Consider the following 15,647-nt stretch of genomic DNA (forward strand, 5'->3'; position numbering starts at 1 on the left):
ACTAATTGTTTTGCAAACAAAGAAATTCCTTGTGTTTTATGAATGCAGACCTTTGAGTGACTGTTTGTTTTGCACTATTCCCAGATCATTGCAGCACAGGAGGAGATGTTACGAAAGGAGAGGGAGTTAGAGGAAGCACGGAAGAAGTTGGCCCACATCCGACAGCAGCAATACAAGTTCCTGCCCAGCGAACTGCGAGAAGACCAGAGCTGAACGCTTCTCACACAGTCATTGGATGTGATACCTGCTTCGAGTCATGATTGTTAACAACGATTGCATAGAGGGGTGGAGAAATCACACGTGATTGGTTGCTTTGATATCAGCTGGCATTAGTTAAATATGATTGGCTTTCCACTCACAAAAGCATGGGACTTGCACCACTGATTGGCTGCTTGCCTCACAAATGGCGGATGTGTTTGTGTGAATGTTTGCTCTTCTTACATAGGGCTATTCTGTTACTTTCTTGTTTTTTAGCCATGTATTAAGGTTTAAAGCACTTGTTAGAAGTTTTGGATGTGTGTTTGCGTGTCTGTGTGTATACACCGATCAGCCACAACATTAAAACCACCTGCCTAATATTGTGTAGGTCCCCCTCGTACCACCAAAATAGCGCCAACCCGCATCTTAGAATAGCATTCCGAGATGCTATTCTTCTCACCACAATTGTACAGAGCGGTTTTCTGAGTTACCATATACTTTGTCAGTTTGAGCCAGTCTGGCCATTCTCTGTTGACCTCTCTCATCAACAATGCGTTTCCATTTGCAGAACTGCCGCTCAAAACTGTTTTTAGTTTTTTGCACCATTCAGAGTAAACTCTAGAGTGTTGTGCGTGAAAATCCCAGGAGATCAGCAGTTACAGAAATACTCAAACCAGCCCATCTGGCACCAACAATCATCCATGCGATTATCTAATCGGCCAATTGTGTGACTGCAGTGAATAGAATCATGCAGATACGGGTCAGGAGCTTCAGTTAATGTTCACATCAACCATCAGAATGGGGAAAAATGTGATCTCAGTGATTTGGACCATGGCATGATTGTTGGTGCCAGATGGGCTGGTTTGAGTATTTCTGTAACTGCTGATCTCCTGGGATTTTCATGCACAACAGTCTCTAGAATTTACTCCGAATGATGCCAGAAACAAAAAACATCCAGTGAGTGGCAGTTCTGTGGATGGAAACTCCTTGTTGATGAGAGACGTCAACAGAGAATGGCCAGACTGGTTCGAACTGATAATGTCTACGGTAACTCAGATAACCACTCTTTACAATTGTGGTAAAAAGAATATAATCTCAGAATGCTATTCTGAGATGTGGGTTGGCGCTGTTTTGGCAGCACGAGGGGGACCTACACAATATTAGGCAGGTGGTTTTAATGTTGTGGCTGATCGGTGTAGGTTTTATGTATCTGTCAAGAATGCCATACCTTACCATAAGGTGTAATAACTGTACCTTAAGATTCTCTATAACTATCCTACACAATATTAGCAAGCAATCTTAAATCCTGAAAATGGCAGCCAGAAATCAGACAAAATTAAGTATTGTCAGATCATATAAGCTTTCATTGTTTTCTTAGGAATAAATAACTGTCATAATGATAAGCTTCTAATGCCTCTAATGCACTGCTCGATATAAACATATCCCACACTAGAACTGTGTTAGAAAGGTTATGAAATATAAGTAGTTATTATAAGGAAAGAATGTTCTGGGTGCGCTTTGTCTTGTTATTTATTGATAGAAGTCTTAGTCTTGCATTTGTAGATCTACAGTATAAGTTGGTGGTTGACATGAGTTGATAAAAATAAGGGAGAACCTTGTCTTTCAATTGACAATTCACACAAAAAGTAAATATAGCCAATATCTCATTGGCTGAAATCTCCATGGATACACACTAAGTGGGACTACTTGTAATTTGATAAATTGTTTTTTAATATCTATTTTGCAGTAAAACCATTACAAATCAACTTCCTATTTGAGATTGTATTTGCATGGCTGTTAGAAACACTGCAGGCTACAGCACATATGTAGCTTTGTAGGATTCAAAGGCATCAATGATCTTTTAATGTACTCTTACCTGCAAATAACATGTCTTTGTACTCAGCTTATTGTTGTGTACAGTTTTTGTGAGAAAATAACCTTGGAATCATTTGAGAGGGTGAAATTCCCTCTTTGTTTTCCATTTGCATTAGAATTACGTAGAATTACGTGTGGCACTTAAAGGAATAGTGCACTCAAAAATGAAAATTCTGACCCTCATGTTGTTTCAAACCCATATGACTGACTTTCTTCCATAAACGATGACAGAATTTTAATTTTTGGGTGACTTTCCCTTTAAAAGATAAAATACGCTGTATTGACTGTTGTGTTAACGCCTGGTTACTCTCCAAATCGGGACTGCATTGTGTCATAGTGCCTTATTCTAACTTCGGTAGCTCAATGTGTAAGTTGCTGTTTTATGCTGCTTGTGGACCAGACATCGCAGATCTGAAATGTAACCATGTTTGTGTATCTGCAAAACTGGTCTCGGATCAGCGAAAGAGCTCTAATACCAAGCAAGTGTATAAAGCGTTGACATAGATGAAGCAGACATTCTTTGTCCTGTTAAAGGGATTGTTGAAATGATTTTTTTTTTTTTTTTCATTATTTACTCTCCCTCAAATTGTTCCAAACCCATTTGACATTCTTCTGTGGAATGCAAAAGCAGAAGTTTTGAATGATGTGCTGGTTGCTCTTTTCCATGCAGTTATAGTGAGTAGGGACTGGAGCTTTTAAGCTTGAAAATTATCACAAAAGCATCATAAAAGCAGTCCATACACTATATTCCAAGTCTTCTGAATCCATGCGATATCTTTGAGTGACAAACAGACAGAAATTTACATCGTTATTCACTGAAAATCTCCACATCCACTCCAGGCTAAATGAAGCGAAATCCAATATATAAACAAATCATGGTAAAACTACAAAAAGGTTCTATTTGTTAACATTAGTTAACAACGATGGTTAATATGAACTTACAATGAACAATACTTATTAAGCATGTTAATTTCAACATATGCTACAGTAATACATTTCAAAAGTTGTATATGTTAACATTAACTAATGCACTATGAAGTAACATGAACTAACAATGAACAATTGTATTTTTATTAATTAACATTAACAAAGAATAATAAATGCTGTAAAACATATATATATATATATATATATATTTATGTTAATTGTTTGTTCATGTTATCTAATGCATTAACTAATGTTAACAAATGGAACCTTATTGTAAAGTGTTACCCGAATCATTGTTTTCGGTTGGATCTTTTCAATGAATCGATTTGGTTCAATGTCAGTGAATAATGACTTTCATTTAGTTTTTTTTCTCGCACAGAGCTATCATATCACAAGAGCCACTTTTATGGTGCTTTTGCATCCTTTTTGAAGCTTGAAAGCTTTTGTCCCCATTCATTGTAATTGCATGGAAAAGAGCGACTAGTACACCATTCAAAACTTCTCCTTTTATGTTACACGGCAGAAAGAAAGTCAAATGGATTTATGATGGTGAGTAAATAATGAATTAATTTTCATTTTAGGTGAACTATTCCTATAAATTTAGCTTTGGGTATGTACAGCATTGCGTCCAGTCTATGCCCAATGTGGTGACCAAATCCGATGTCCATTGGGCTGTTATTTGTTGGTTATTTGTTCTGCAATATTGTACCCACTGAGGCCTAAAGATGCCCTTGCCTTGGCAGGCCGCTATACTGCCATATGTAATGAACTCTTTAGATTAATTTAGCTTCACTACAGATTTACATGCCGCAGTAACAAGTGGAAAGAGGAAGAACCTGCAAATATTTCTGTTAGCACTGACTGCTTTCAGCTTGTCCACGTCAAGATGAATATCACAATACGTCCCAAAAAATGTCTATCTTGACTATCTTGTTTTTCTCTTCGATAAACCACTATGTATGAAGTTTTGTTTTTATATGTTCACTTTAATAGCTATAAATGAAGATAATGCAATATGTGGTTGATGATGTGGTGTCTTTCAGTGGAGCCGAAGAAAACAATAAGAGCTATTGCCTTTTTTTTTAAATAGAGTTAGGGCTTTCTTTAATCAACTGACATAGTGACATTAATAATAATATTAATAAGAATAAAAATGAACATTAAAATGCTGTATGTATAATATTTATCGGGTCACGAAAGTATTTTTTGTATTTCTCTGAAAATAAAGAGTTTCAACAAACTATGATTTGTGAACGTGGTTTTGTGCTCATACACCGATCAGCCATAACATTAAAACCACCTGCCTAATATTGTGTAGGTCCCCCTCATGCCACTAAAACAGCACCAACCTGCATCTCAGAATTATATTCTTCTCACCACAATTGTACAGAGCGGTTATCTGAGTTACCGTAGACTTTGTTAGTTCGAACCAGTCTGGCCATTCTCTGCTGACCTCTCTCATCAACAATTCTGAGTAAATTCCAGAGACTGTTGTGCGTGAAAGTCCCAGGAGATCAGCAGTTACAGAAATACTCAAACCAGCCCATCTGGCACCAACAATCATGCCACGGTCCAAATCACTGAGATTTTCCCCATTCTGATGGTTGATGTGAACATTAACTGAAGCTCCTGACCTGTATCTGCATGATTTTATGCACTGCACTGCTGTCACACGATTGGCTGATTAGATAATCGCATGGATGATTGTTGGTGCCAGACGGTCTGGTTTCAGTATTACTGTAACTGCTGATCTCCTGGGATTTTCACACAACAGTCTCTAGAATTTACACCGAATGGTGCCAAAAACGAAAAACATCCGGTGAGCGGCAGTTCTGTGGACAGAAATGCCTTGTTGATGAGAGAGGACAACAGAGAATGGCCAGACTGGTTAGAACTGACAAAGTCTATGGGAACTCAGATAACCGCTCTGTACAATTGTGGTGAGAAGAATATAATCTCAGAATGCTACTCTGAGCTGCGGTTTGGTGCTGTTTTGGCGGTATTAGGGGGACTTACACAATATTAGGCAGGTGGTTTTAATGTTGTGGCTGATCGTGTATGTATTAATATGTAAATTACTATTTACATACAGTATTTATCAAATCCCTAACCCATATTATTAAAATACTTGAAGACTAAAATACCCTTGTATTTTAGACATATATATAATAATTTAGGATAATTAAGACTAGACATTGGCTTGATCTAGTTAGAGAGTCTGCCTTTGTCTTTTTTTTTTTTTTTTCTATTTTAAACATTCATTTTGTTTTTCTTTTTGGATTTTCTCCCCAATTTGGAATGCCCAATTCCCAATGTGCTCTAAGTCCTCGTGGTGGCGTAGTGACTCGCCTCAATCCGGGTGGCGGAGGACGAATCTCAGTTGCCTCTGCGTCTGAGACGGTCAATCCGCGCATCTTATCACATGGCTTGTTGAGTGCGTTACCACGGAGACCTAGCACATGTGGAGGCTTCACGCTATTCTCTGCGGCATTCACGCACAACTCGCCACGTGCCCCACTGAGAGCAAGAACCACATTATGGCGGCCACGGGGAGGTTAGCCCAATGTGACTCTACCCACCCTAGCAACCAGGCCAATTGGTTGCTTAAGAAGCCTGACTGGAGTCACTCAGCACACCCTGGATTCGAACTCACGACTCCAGGTGTGGAAGTCTTCAGACATGTTTAGTAAGTTCTGTTCTCTGTTTTATGTGCAGCTGTGTTGTGTTCCGCTGTCGCTATCACTGTGGGGGACCTGTTTTTAGATAAACAAAATGAGTTTTCTCTTGAACGCCCAATGTCGCGAGGGGGCTGTGTGAACTGTTGCTCTCATGCCCTATCGTGAAAATGCACAGGAGATCAACGGTCAGTGATCATTTCCACTAAATAATACATTAGATTTCATTTATTTTTTTCACCAAACCTTATTGTATGCTTTCATAAAAATCACGAGTTGCATACAATATTTTATTAGACTTCTGAATTTTACTTTTGTGTCCTTTTGTAGTTTGAAGAGGTAGTCACCATAAACTGCCATTGTATGACATCACTGAGCACAAGATTTTTTCATAATTTCTCCCTTTGTGTTAAGAAAAAGAAAGTCATTAATTTTATTTATTTATCACACATATACAGTGAAATTCTTTTTTTCACATATCCCAGCTAAGCTGGGGTCAGAGTGCAGGGTCAGCCATGTTATGGCGCCCCTGGAGCAGATAGGGTCAAGGGCCTTGCTCAAGGGCCCAACAGTGGCATCTTGGCAGTGTTGGGGCTTGAACCCCCAATCTTCTGATCAATAACCCAGAGCCTTAACTGCTGAGCCACCTCTAACCCCCATATAGTGTTATAAAGAGATGGTAAACAATGACTGAATTTTCATTTTTTTGGTGAACTATCCCTTTAACACAGACTAAATATTTTGTTTTTGTTTTTTTGTTTTTTTTTTTGCACTAATTTGTCAAAGCAGACAGAGATAGGTATGCCCAAGCATTCCCTAAAGTAGTCAAATGTTCACATTAGTTTTACACCAGTTCTAAACATTTAGGCATAGCAATGTGTTTACAACCCAGCTGGCACTTACATTAGCTGCATTTATAGCAATACTAATATCATATATGATGGCTACATGATGTATACAGATTTGATTCTGTTTGTCTAGCACTCTCCTGTGGGTGTCGCTGTTACTCTTATATGTGTTGTGGTTTCGGTTAGTCTTGGAATTATGTAGTGGATGGCCAAATTACAGTGTGTTTGACCAAAAAAGGACATGTGGCAGTTTCCTTTTCAACTCCAGACAGTGAACTGTAAGTGAACAGTATGTCTGTCAAAATGGGTGAGCAAAACAACCATGAACCCTACAAAAATTGTAGCTTTTCATAGGCGTGTTCCATTATGGAATTACATTAAGTGATGCTCATCAAATTGCTACAGTTGATATCTGCATGTATTATTTTGTCTTATCCTATAAGTATCAATTTGTATCCTTTAATTTCATTAATATGGATTTTACAGTTACTGTAAAGGCTCACTACGTTCACTTCATGTATAAATGTTCATTTCTAAGACAGGAAGCCCAGAGATGCTCCGCTGACTAGAGTAAAGCTTGTCTAATCAACACCATATTAGGAGTGTGTTTTACTTGTATGAGTCCAGCCCACTTAAAGAAACTGACTCATTTGAGAAGCCATTAAACAACTACAAATGCACAGCACACATTTTACATACCAATTTAAGATGAAAATATTTGTTTTGGCTTTCGGGTAGGATTCAATTAAAACTTCTTCGTAAAACCATGAGATTTTGTTTAGCAAGCACTTGGCTGAAAGGCTTAAATGTCGTATGACCCATTTATTCGACTGTTGCACTATGGTGAGAAATATAGTCGCAGTCGAGTTTAGATCTCGTAATTGCAACTTTTTTTCCTCACAATTGCGACTATATATTTTGTAATTCTGACTTTATTTCTTGCAATTGTGATTTTTAAATCTTGTAATTATGACTTTATTTCTCGCAACTGAGACTTTCTCTTAATCCCGAGATAAAAACTCACAGTTCTGAGTTTATATCTCACAATTGCAATTTTATATCTCGCAATTGCATCTTTATTTCTCACAATTACAAATGTATCTTGTAATTGCGACTATTTCTTCCAAATGCGACTTTATATCTTGAATTTGTGGCTATATCTTGCAACTGCGACTTTTTATCTTGTAATAGCGACTTTATTTCTCGCATTGCGATTTTATGTCTTTGAATTTGTCATTTTTAACATGCAATTTTAAGCTTATATCTTGTAATTGGGACTATTTCTCGCAGTTGCTACTTTATATCTCAGAATCGCAACTTTATTTCTTGAAATTGCATCTTTCTATCTTGATATTGTGACTGTTCCTTGTATTTACAAGATATAAACTCACAATTCTGAGTTAATATCTCACAATTGCGACTTTATATCTTGTAATAGCAACTATATTTTTCACAGTTGTGATTTTATGTCTCAAAATTGGTCATTTATAAATGGAAATGTCAAGCTTATATCTAGTAATTGCGACTATTTCTCTCAACAACTATATCTCAGATTTGCAACTTTGTATCTCACAATTGCAACTTTATTTCTCGCAGTTAAAAATGTATCTCGTAATTGCGACTATTTCTGACAAATATGCGACTTTATATCTTGAATTTGTGACTATATCTAGCAATTGCAAATTTATATCCCACAGTTGCGACTTTGTATCTTGTAGCGACTTTATTTCTCGCAATTGCGATTTTATGTTTTGGAATTGGTCATTTACACCTAGAAATTTCAAGCTTATATCTAGTAATTGTGACTATTTCTCACAGATGCAACATATATCTCAGATTTGCAACTTTATATCTCGCAATTACGATTCTAAATCTCAAAATTCCAACTTTATTCTTGAAATTGCAACTTTTTACCTTGCAATTGCGACTTTTTCTCATTTGTATGAAATATAAACTCACAATTCTTAGTTAATATCTCGCAATTGCGACTTTATACAGTGTCACACAATTGCGACTTTATATATTGTAATAGCGACTATATTTCTCGCAATTGCGATTTTATGTCACAGAACTGGTCATTTATACCTACAAATTTTAAACTTCTATCTCGTAATTGTGACTATTTCTTGCAGTTGGTCCTTTATCTCAGAATTGCAACTTTACATCTCACTATTGCAGCTTTCTTGTAATTACTAACTTATCTCGTAATTATGACTAATTCTCACGACTGAAACTTTATATCTTGGAATTGTGACTATATCTCGCATTTGCGACTTTATATCACGCAGTTGCATAGTATAAAGTCACAATTGAGCTATGAAGTCAGAATTACCTCTTTGCCTCTATAGCTTCTGGGAATGTGACGTCAGCAACGCAATGCATGTTGGGACTTTAGGACACGGAAGCTGTGGTGGATACTGTGTTGTATTGGAAATAGACAGTATAGTTTGTATTATACATAACAATGGTGAATGTTTGTTGTGTAATTAACTGCCATAATCGCACTCACGACCGGCGTGGAAACCGTATTTCAAATGGAGTGCGATTGATCTTCGTTTGGTCCATTTATTGTTTTTTGGGTTTTATTCTGTTTATTATCACTGTGTACTAATATTTGATAACTGATGAGCGTGTCCTAAAACATTGTGGCAACTACCCAGAATGCAATGCGTAGGGGCGTAGTTTCCCAAGCTCTATAGAACACTGATTTTTGTTCCGCAATCAAGTTCTAGTATCGGAATGTGATGGTGATTTCTACTATGAAGTAGCCTGCTGTACATTTTCATATCCCTATCAAATATTTCTTACTGTAAAATAATATTAAAATAAATAAATATATACAGTAGCTTATGACTTTTAAAGATGGAAATTTTAGTTTTCTTATATCACAATAGCAAAATTAACTGAACATGGGGGAATTCTAAATAATTTAACTACTTTGGTTTGAACAGATGTTGGCATTTTTTGCCATTTATGTAGGGGGGTGCTATGCACCAACATTACAATGAAAAACTGCCGCTATATTAAGAAATATTCCATTTGCTCCATGGGAATACTGTTTTAATTGGTAGCCAATTTATACAATAGTTTCTTCCCATGTCCTCAATTTCACTTTCCATCATGTTAGTTCTTGGGTAATATGCATATAACTATCAACACCTTCACCTGAAGGCATGACATCATCCTCCAGAAAGTGACATCACTTTTGGTTGGAAAACAACAATATAAACAACAGTAAATATTAGCCATGGATTTTATGAATTCTGAGATTTTGTGGTATTAGTTGGATTGTCTCACTCTAAACCATTACATCCTGTTAACATTTTAGATAAAATAATCTGATAAAATTACAGAAATCATAATGGTATAAAAAAAATCTAAATTAAAAAGTAGCCTCACTGAACAATGGCTAACCTAAGTTCTTTTTCCTATCCCCTTAAGTTCCACCCTGCTAAGCATCTTGTTAATGTTCTTGCAATTGTCTAAATAATCATGTTATACTGAAGTAAAGTATTTGAGCTTGCATATTTCTGAAAGTCTAGCATACCTTTAGAAATACTTGTACAAATGGTACTGCATGACAAGAATGACCCATGATTTTTCCACAGGGTTGTATTGAATGTTCCATAGGCCAAACAATGAGACCCGTGAAAGGAACTCATCTAAAAACCATAAAGCTCTGCTCCATCGTGTGGAGGTGAACTGAACCTGAGCAGTAGGACTCTTTAAAGTCTTATCTGATACAGGAGTCGAAACCTCATAATGATGCGAACCCTGTGTGAACACACAGGTTACACACACAACCCCTCACACATTAAGGCCATAGTTGCCCCAGCCATGAACTGACATTAACTACATTTTCTGTTCATAGTTGTGTGTTGTGGTTATGTTGGACACACAACCTAGCAGAGGTCACAGCTTTATTCTGTTTCAGCTGACTGTCACTGTCCCACAGCTCTGCCTGTGGCATCTTCATGAAGGGTAAGGCTTATAAAGGCTACAGCTGGAATGTAAATGAAAAATTAGGTGCTGGTAATTGAAAATTAGGTGCTAATTTGTCAGGTGTGATCTTCTAATTTGCTCTACACTGAATACAAACAGGCTGTTTATAAAAGTAGAAATATATTGACTGAATAAAATGGTGTGGTGCAATGCTGTTGCTAAGGCTGTTAGCTTAGCCATTTTTGCACTTAACCTCCAAGCCTGTAACATTTAGCCCCACATTTTTTTAGTGCAATAGGGTTGGCATAATGTTTTATTTACTACAAGGCACACACTGAGTAATGTCTTCGGACAAGAACACTTTACTCTTCATAAAAGCACTGTATGTATCAGCTCTGTGTGCTTGTTAGTGCTAGCAAAAGCAGCACATGCAATACTGTCTCCTGTTTTTATACTGTCTGTCAGCTAGGCACATTTTTGTGAAATTAGAGGCTAGTTGAGACACTTTGTTTGGATTGCTTTAGTCGTTTACCACAGGAATGACGCTGGCATGGAGAGAGGGCAGCGGTCGCATTTCTTTCAGATACGCTTCAATGATTTACACTTCATTGAGCTGCTAATGTTTGAGTATTATAATATTCATTCAGTAGGAATGCTCTTCTCAGAGAAAGTTACACACAGGAATGTATACTTTTTACAATTATTCAATTCTTTTTTTTTTTTTTTACATTTGGATTTGGTTCTTGAATTGATTAAGAAATTATGTGTGAAGTTTAGATGATGGAATGGCAGTCAGATCATGCATACCCGCTTCTTACAGAAATTCCCAGATCTGTTAACTGGATTTGTGTCCTATTTTCTGTGTATAGAAGAGCAGCCCACTCATTCCACTTATCAATCCACTAACAGAATGATCTCACAGTGAAATCGGAAACAGTAGGTTGACTTTTATTTAGCTAAAATCTGTCTGTGCTTACGGAAATTGGAAACACTGGCCCCTGTGGCCAAAGCGGTAAGTGTTGTTGGGTGTACTGTATGGGCATGTGTGAGCTCTATTTTCATGGTGTAATGTGCACAGGGGGGCAAAAGTGAGTTGTGCAGCAAATTGTTTTCAGCGGTACAGGAAATGGCTCTTGTCAATGAGCCGGCACATTGTGGCCGATCCTAGGGTACTGGAACACTCGTAAACAACATGCCAACTTCCGGTGTGATCATGTTGCCACAGGGAAGTTTTATACTTTAAACAGCGTTGATTTTTATGAATTTGTTAATTGTTTGAACAAACTGTCACCCTCATATATGATTGTGGGAATCTTAACTTTTATTTTAAATAGATAAACTTTTTTTCTACAAAAAATAAAAATAATTTACCCCCAAAAAGAATAAATAATTAATATTCCATAAATAAATAAAAAGTGCACGTTTCATTCTTTCATGGAACACAAAAGGAGAATTAAAAAATGTTTTGATGTTGCTCTTGCAATGAAAGTGAATGGGGACTGAAGCTGCCAGTCCTTGACATTCTACCTAACATCTCTTTTTGTGTTCCATGAAAATTCATACGGGTTTGGAACTACATTAGGGTGAGTAAATAATAACAGAATGATCATTTTTAGTTAAATATTAAAATCCCATCAGTTCTGAAGTGGAATTCAGTGGTAGCCAAAGTAGAAAAAAGCAATAGAAAATGTGCTTTTCTGTTGTCACAGCTGTTTAACCAATTTTAAGCAATGTTCTCTCCTAAAAATGAAAAACAGCTCACATTTGTCTGCTTATACGGTGTGTTTCCATCCTCAATGAATTTCAAGCTTTAACGCTGCAATTAATGCTTCAAAACTGCCACCGGGTCTGGACTGAGTCTGCCTGAAGCTTGTGCTACCTTAGAGAAAGGCATGAGTGAGATCACAACAAACAACTTGGCTTTTAAACACAGTCAGTCTTCTTTGTATAGACAAAAAGGAATCTGCTTGGAGTGGGACGTCTTTTGAGTGTAAACTCAGCAGGCATAGTGGGATGAATGGGGACTGTATACAATGGTAGAGCTATACACATGACTATTTTAGACTTGTTTGTAAATGGGATTGCCCAACGTCCTGGCTCATGGCGTTATCTGAGTAGCAAGACTCGAGGGATGCTTTCATGGGTGGTTGCCCATTGTTTGTGCTCTCTTTTGAGAGACCATTTGAAGGAATTTCCAAATGCAGGAAACTGTCATCTGTTCTTAGTTAGTGGTGTGTGCTTAGAGAATTACAAATCCATATTACTAATGCTCATACTTTGGTTTAATGATTTTTACAAACCCCTAACCCTACTATAGGTATTAAAATGTGGCACTTTTGACATGAATGATACCTCAAATCATATACGGCGTGTTGAGGAGAGGTCTGCTATTACTTTTCAAAGCAATCTGAATGAGATGACACATTTTTGCTTGAAAGATATTATAATGGGCAAGAAAATGCATCAGACTATGGACTCAAGCTATCCATAGGGACCAGATTATTTTAGAGACGTAGTGGGTTCTTTTGACTTGTGCCAGTAAGTAGCCGCCTAATAATCACCCAAAACACCCTAGCAACCTCAATAGAAAAATGCTAATAACATAAAAATAGCCATATCTAATAGCAATGGTGAAATGCTAACAACCATAACAATAGCAATAGCAAAATGCTAATAACCATAACAAATGAATAGCAGCGTGTTAACCACTTAGAGCTCCTTAGCTACCGCATGGCAACCCCCACATAACCCAGAACATCCTAGTTTCATGGTGACAAATTTTGCACAGGGAAACACCACTCACAGTTTCTAGAGAAAATGTAAAAATCTACTTTCTTGTAGGGAAATTAACTAAAAATGATTATTTGTCCAGGCTGTCTATTGAAATGTGCTCAAACATTTCTTTTTAGTAAAATGCCATTTACCGCCTGCTTTCCGTATGTAATGGCATTAAGTTAATTGCACCATGCAAATTAGCGCTCACTTTTGTGAATAAGGCGCAATCTATAATAGGCTAAACCTAACTTGCGTAGTTAGGAGCCAGTTATGTTGAAAAGAATAACAATGACTTAATTTGTAGTAAATACTCATAGCGCAGCACTATTTTAGCAAATGTAGCGTCTGATTAAACTGGATTGCGGGTACTTAGCAAATAAGACGCAGGATTTTGCACTAAAATACTACACGCAAAAGTGCTGTAGCTGTTCAGTAAATTCAGTGAAAGTCCCTTTCAAGGCAAGTCAGTCCACTTGGCTGCCATCTTTGTAATGTTTCCAGCCAGCTATTTTCTATGTAAACAAGCAGTTACATAGTACAGCTCCTAACTACTTGAATGGGAAAATACCAAAATCTCCAAAACAGTTGGTTAAGATTATAACAAAATACACATTTTCAAATCAGCAGTAAAATCTGACAGTGGTATCATAAATTATTTTTCTTTAGCTTCTGAACGCTATGTTTCAGGCTGGTCATGCTAATGGGTATATACATTCTCAAACTGGCTGACAGGCGATGTCTGCATCTAAAATCTGTTGGCAGGACGTCCTTTTCTACACCTGCCATATTGGGTGTTCCAAGTTCTCCCATTCATTTTATTACAAGTGCTCTGTTTCGGGCTAAATAGTCTCTGGTTTAATGGTACTCCCTATTAACATTAGCAGTTTGCTGTCCCCAGTGTATGTGCCTCTCTCTCTCCTTCTCCTTCTCTAATTTTACACATTTAGAGAGCCTTGTCTTCCTGTGCTGTAAATGTGAACCATACAATCCCATGCTATTCCTACTCTACACCCAGCATCTTTTCAGCAGAACAGTGTCCCAGTGGACCAGCCAAGGCAGTTCAGCAGGTCAGCCATCTCAGCTGATGCATAGAGCAGAGGTTATTAATGTGATCTTCAGACCAAACGTCCCACACAGATGCAGACACTGAGCTGCAAAAACAAATAATACATATGTTTCACAAGGTTCCTCAAGGGGCAGTTTGGAGAAAGTAAAACCAGACATGCAGAGTGTGAAAAGACAGGTATTTAGTATTAGGTATTTAACCCGCATGGACTCAGAGTTACTGAAATTAACTCTGAAATGAAAATGAACTATCACCAAGTAACTATTTAATGACAAAAAAATTTATTTCTCAGAAGAAAGTTTAAAACTGGTGCTTGCTTCCCACCACAACGCTAGGGTGTAGTGGGTGGGGCAATACTATGTGGTTGCTGAGGTGTTCTGAGCTGGTCTTAGCTAGTCTTCCAACCTAGTAAAGCTGGTCTGCTGGCTGGGTATAGGAATTTTGGACACTTTTTACCTAAGACCAGCAAACTGGCTAAACTTCACACCCAATTTCACACTCACCACCATATAACTGAATATTTTCTGGATCCAACAACAGATCATACACACAGTGTTTACCTCAATCTAGTCCCCTAATTCCCTTGTGTCAACTGGATGTTCTATAACGTCTTGGTTTTCGGTACTCAGGTCACAGTGTTTACTGCTTTATATGTGTCCACATATGTGTTCTATGACTTTAGCGGCTACTCTCTAGCAAAGAACCTTCTACACCACTCCAAGGACTGATCTAGTGTTGGCATTTCATGAGTCAGCAGTGATGCCATTGATATATCTGGCTTGAGCTCACACTTTATAACCAAGAGCTAATGCTGGACACCTCTAAATACCTGAGGAGAGGAGATAACGTCTTTCAGCTCCTCACAGCTGGCACTAGGCTCGCTTTCCATCATCTGAGCCCATCCATCTTTCCACCCCTCTGTCTAAATGACACAATCTTTGCTCAGGGTGGCACATCAAACAGTCCTCATGTCTCATGTACGAAGAGTTTCCAGACCAGCATTTTTGCCTTTCAACACCTCACAGTCAAAATCTGAACAAACAAGGACATAGATGAGCACTACGCTGCTGAAAAGACCAGTACCAGAGACAAATGCCTTGATGTGCCAATGGTTGACCATTGTTTCATCATGTGTGCTAGTCTGGAACAGTTCAGTCCAACCTTCAGAATCAGTCTTTCAAGTAATGCAACACATTGCTGTCTCATTCTTACAAAGAAAACCTCTCGATCTAGGAGGTTTTCGTCAAGAAAAGCCCTGCAGTAAGCGTTTTCATTCTTTTTTGTCTCACGGCTGTGGCTTTCCCCACCCAAATGGTACTAAAGCTGAATAAACAGCAGTGA

The 15,647-nt window shown here is 37.7% G+C and overlaps 1 protein-coding gene across 1 annotated transcript in view; it reads left to right on the forward strand.

The window, feature by feature from the left end:
• The window catches only part of LOC127436150 (talin-2), a 224,534-nt gene extending 223,943 nt beyond the window's left edge, over window positions 1-591 (forward strand). The window contains exon 57 of the mRNA XM_051690104.1: window positions 85-591. Coding sequence (XP_051546064.1) covers window positions 85-213 — 129 coding nt within the window. The 3' untranslated portion in view covers window positions 214-591. The remainder of the gene's footprint in view (window positions 1-84) is intronic.
• Window positions 592-15,647: the final 15,056 nt, after the last annotated feature.

This window comes from Myxocyprinus asiaticus, chromosome 46 (genome assembly GCF_019703515.2).
Source record: "Myxocyprinus asiaticus isolate MX2 ecotype Aquarium Trade chromosome 46, UBuf_Myxa_2, whole genome shotgun sequence".
Taxonomy (NCBI): Eukaryota; Metazoa; Chordata; class Actinopteri; order Cypriniformes; family Catostomidae; genus Myxocyprinus; species Myxocyprinus asiaticus.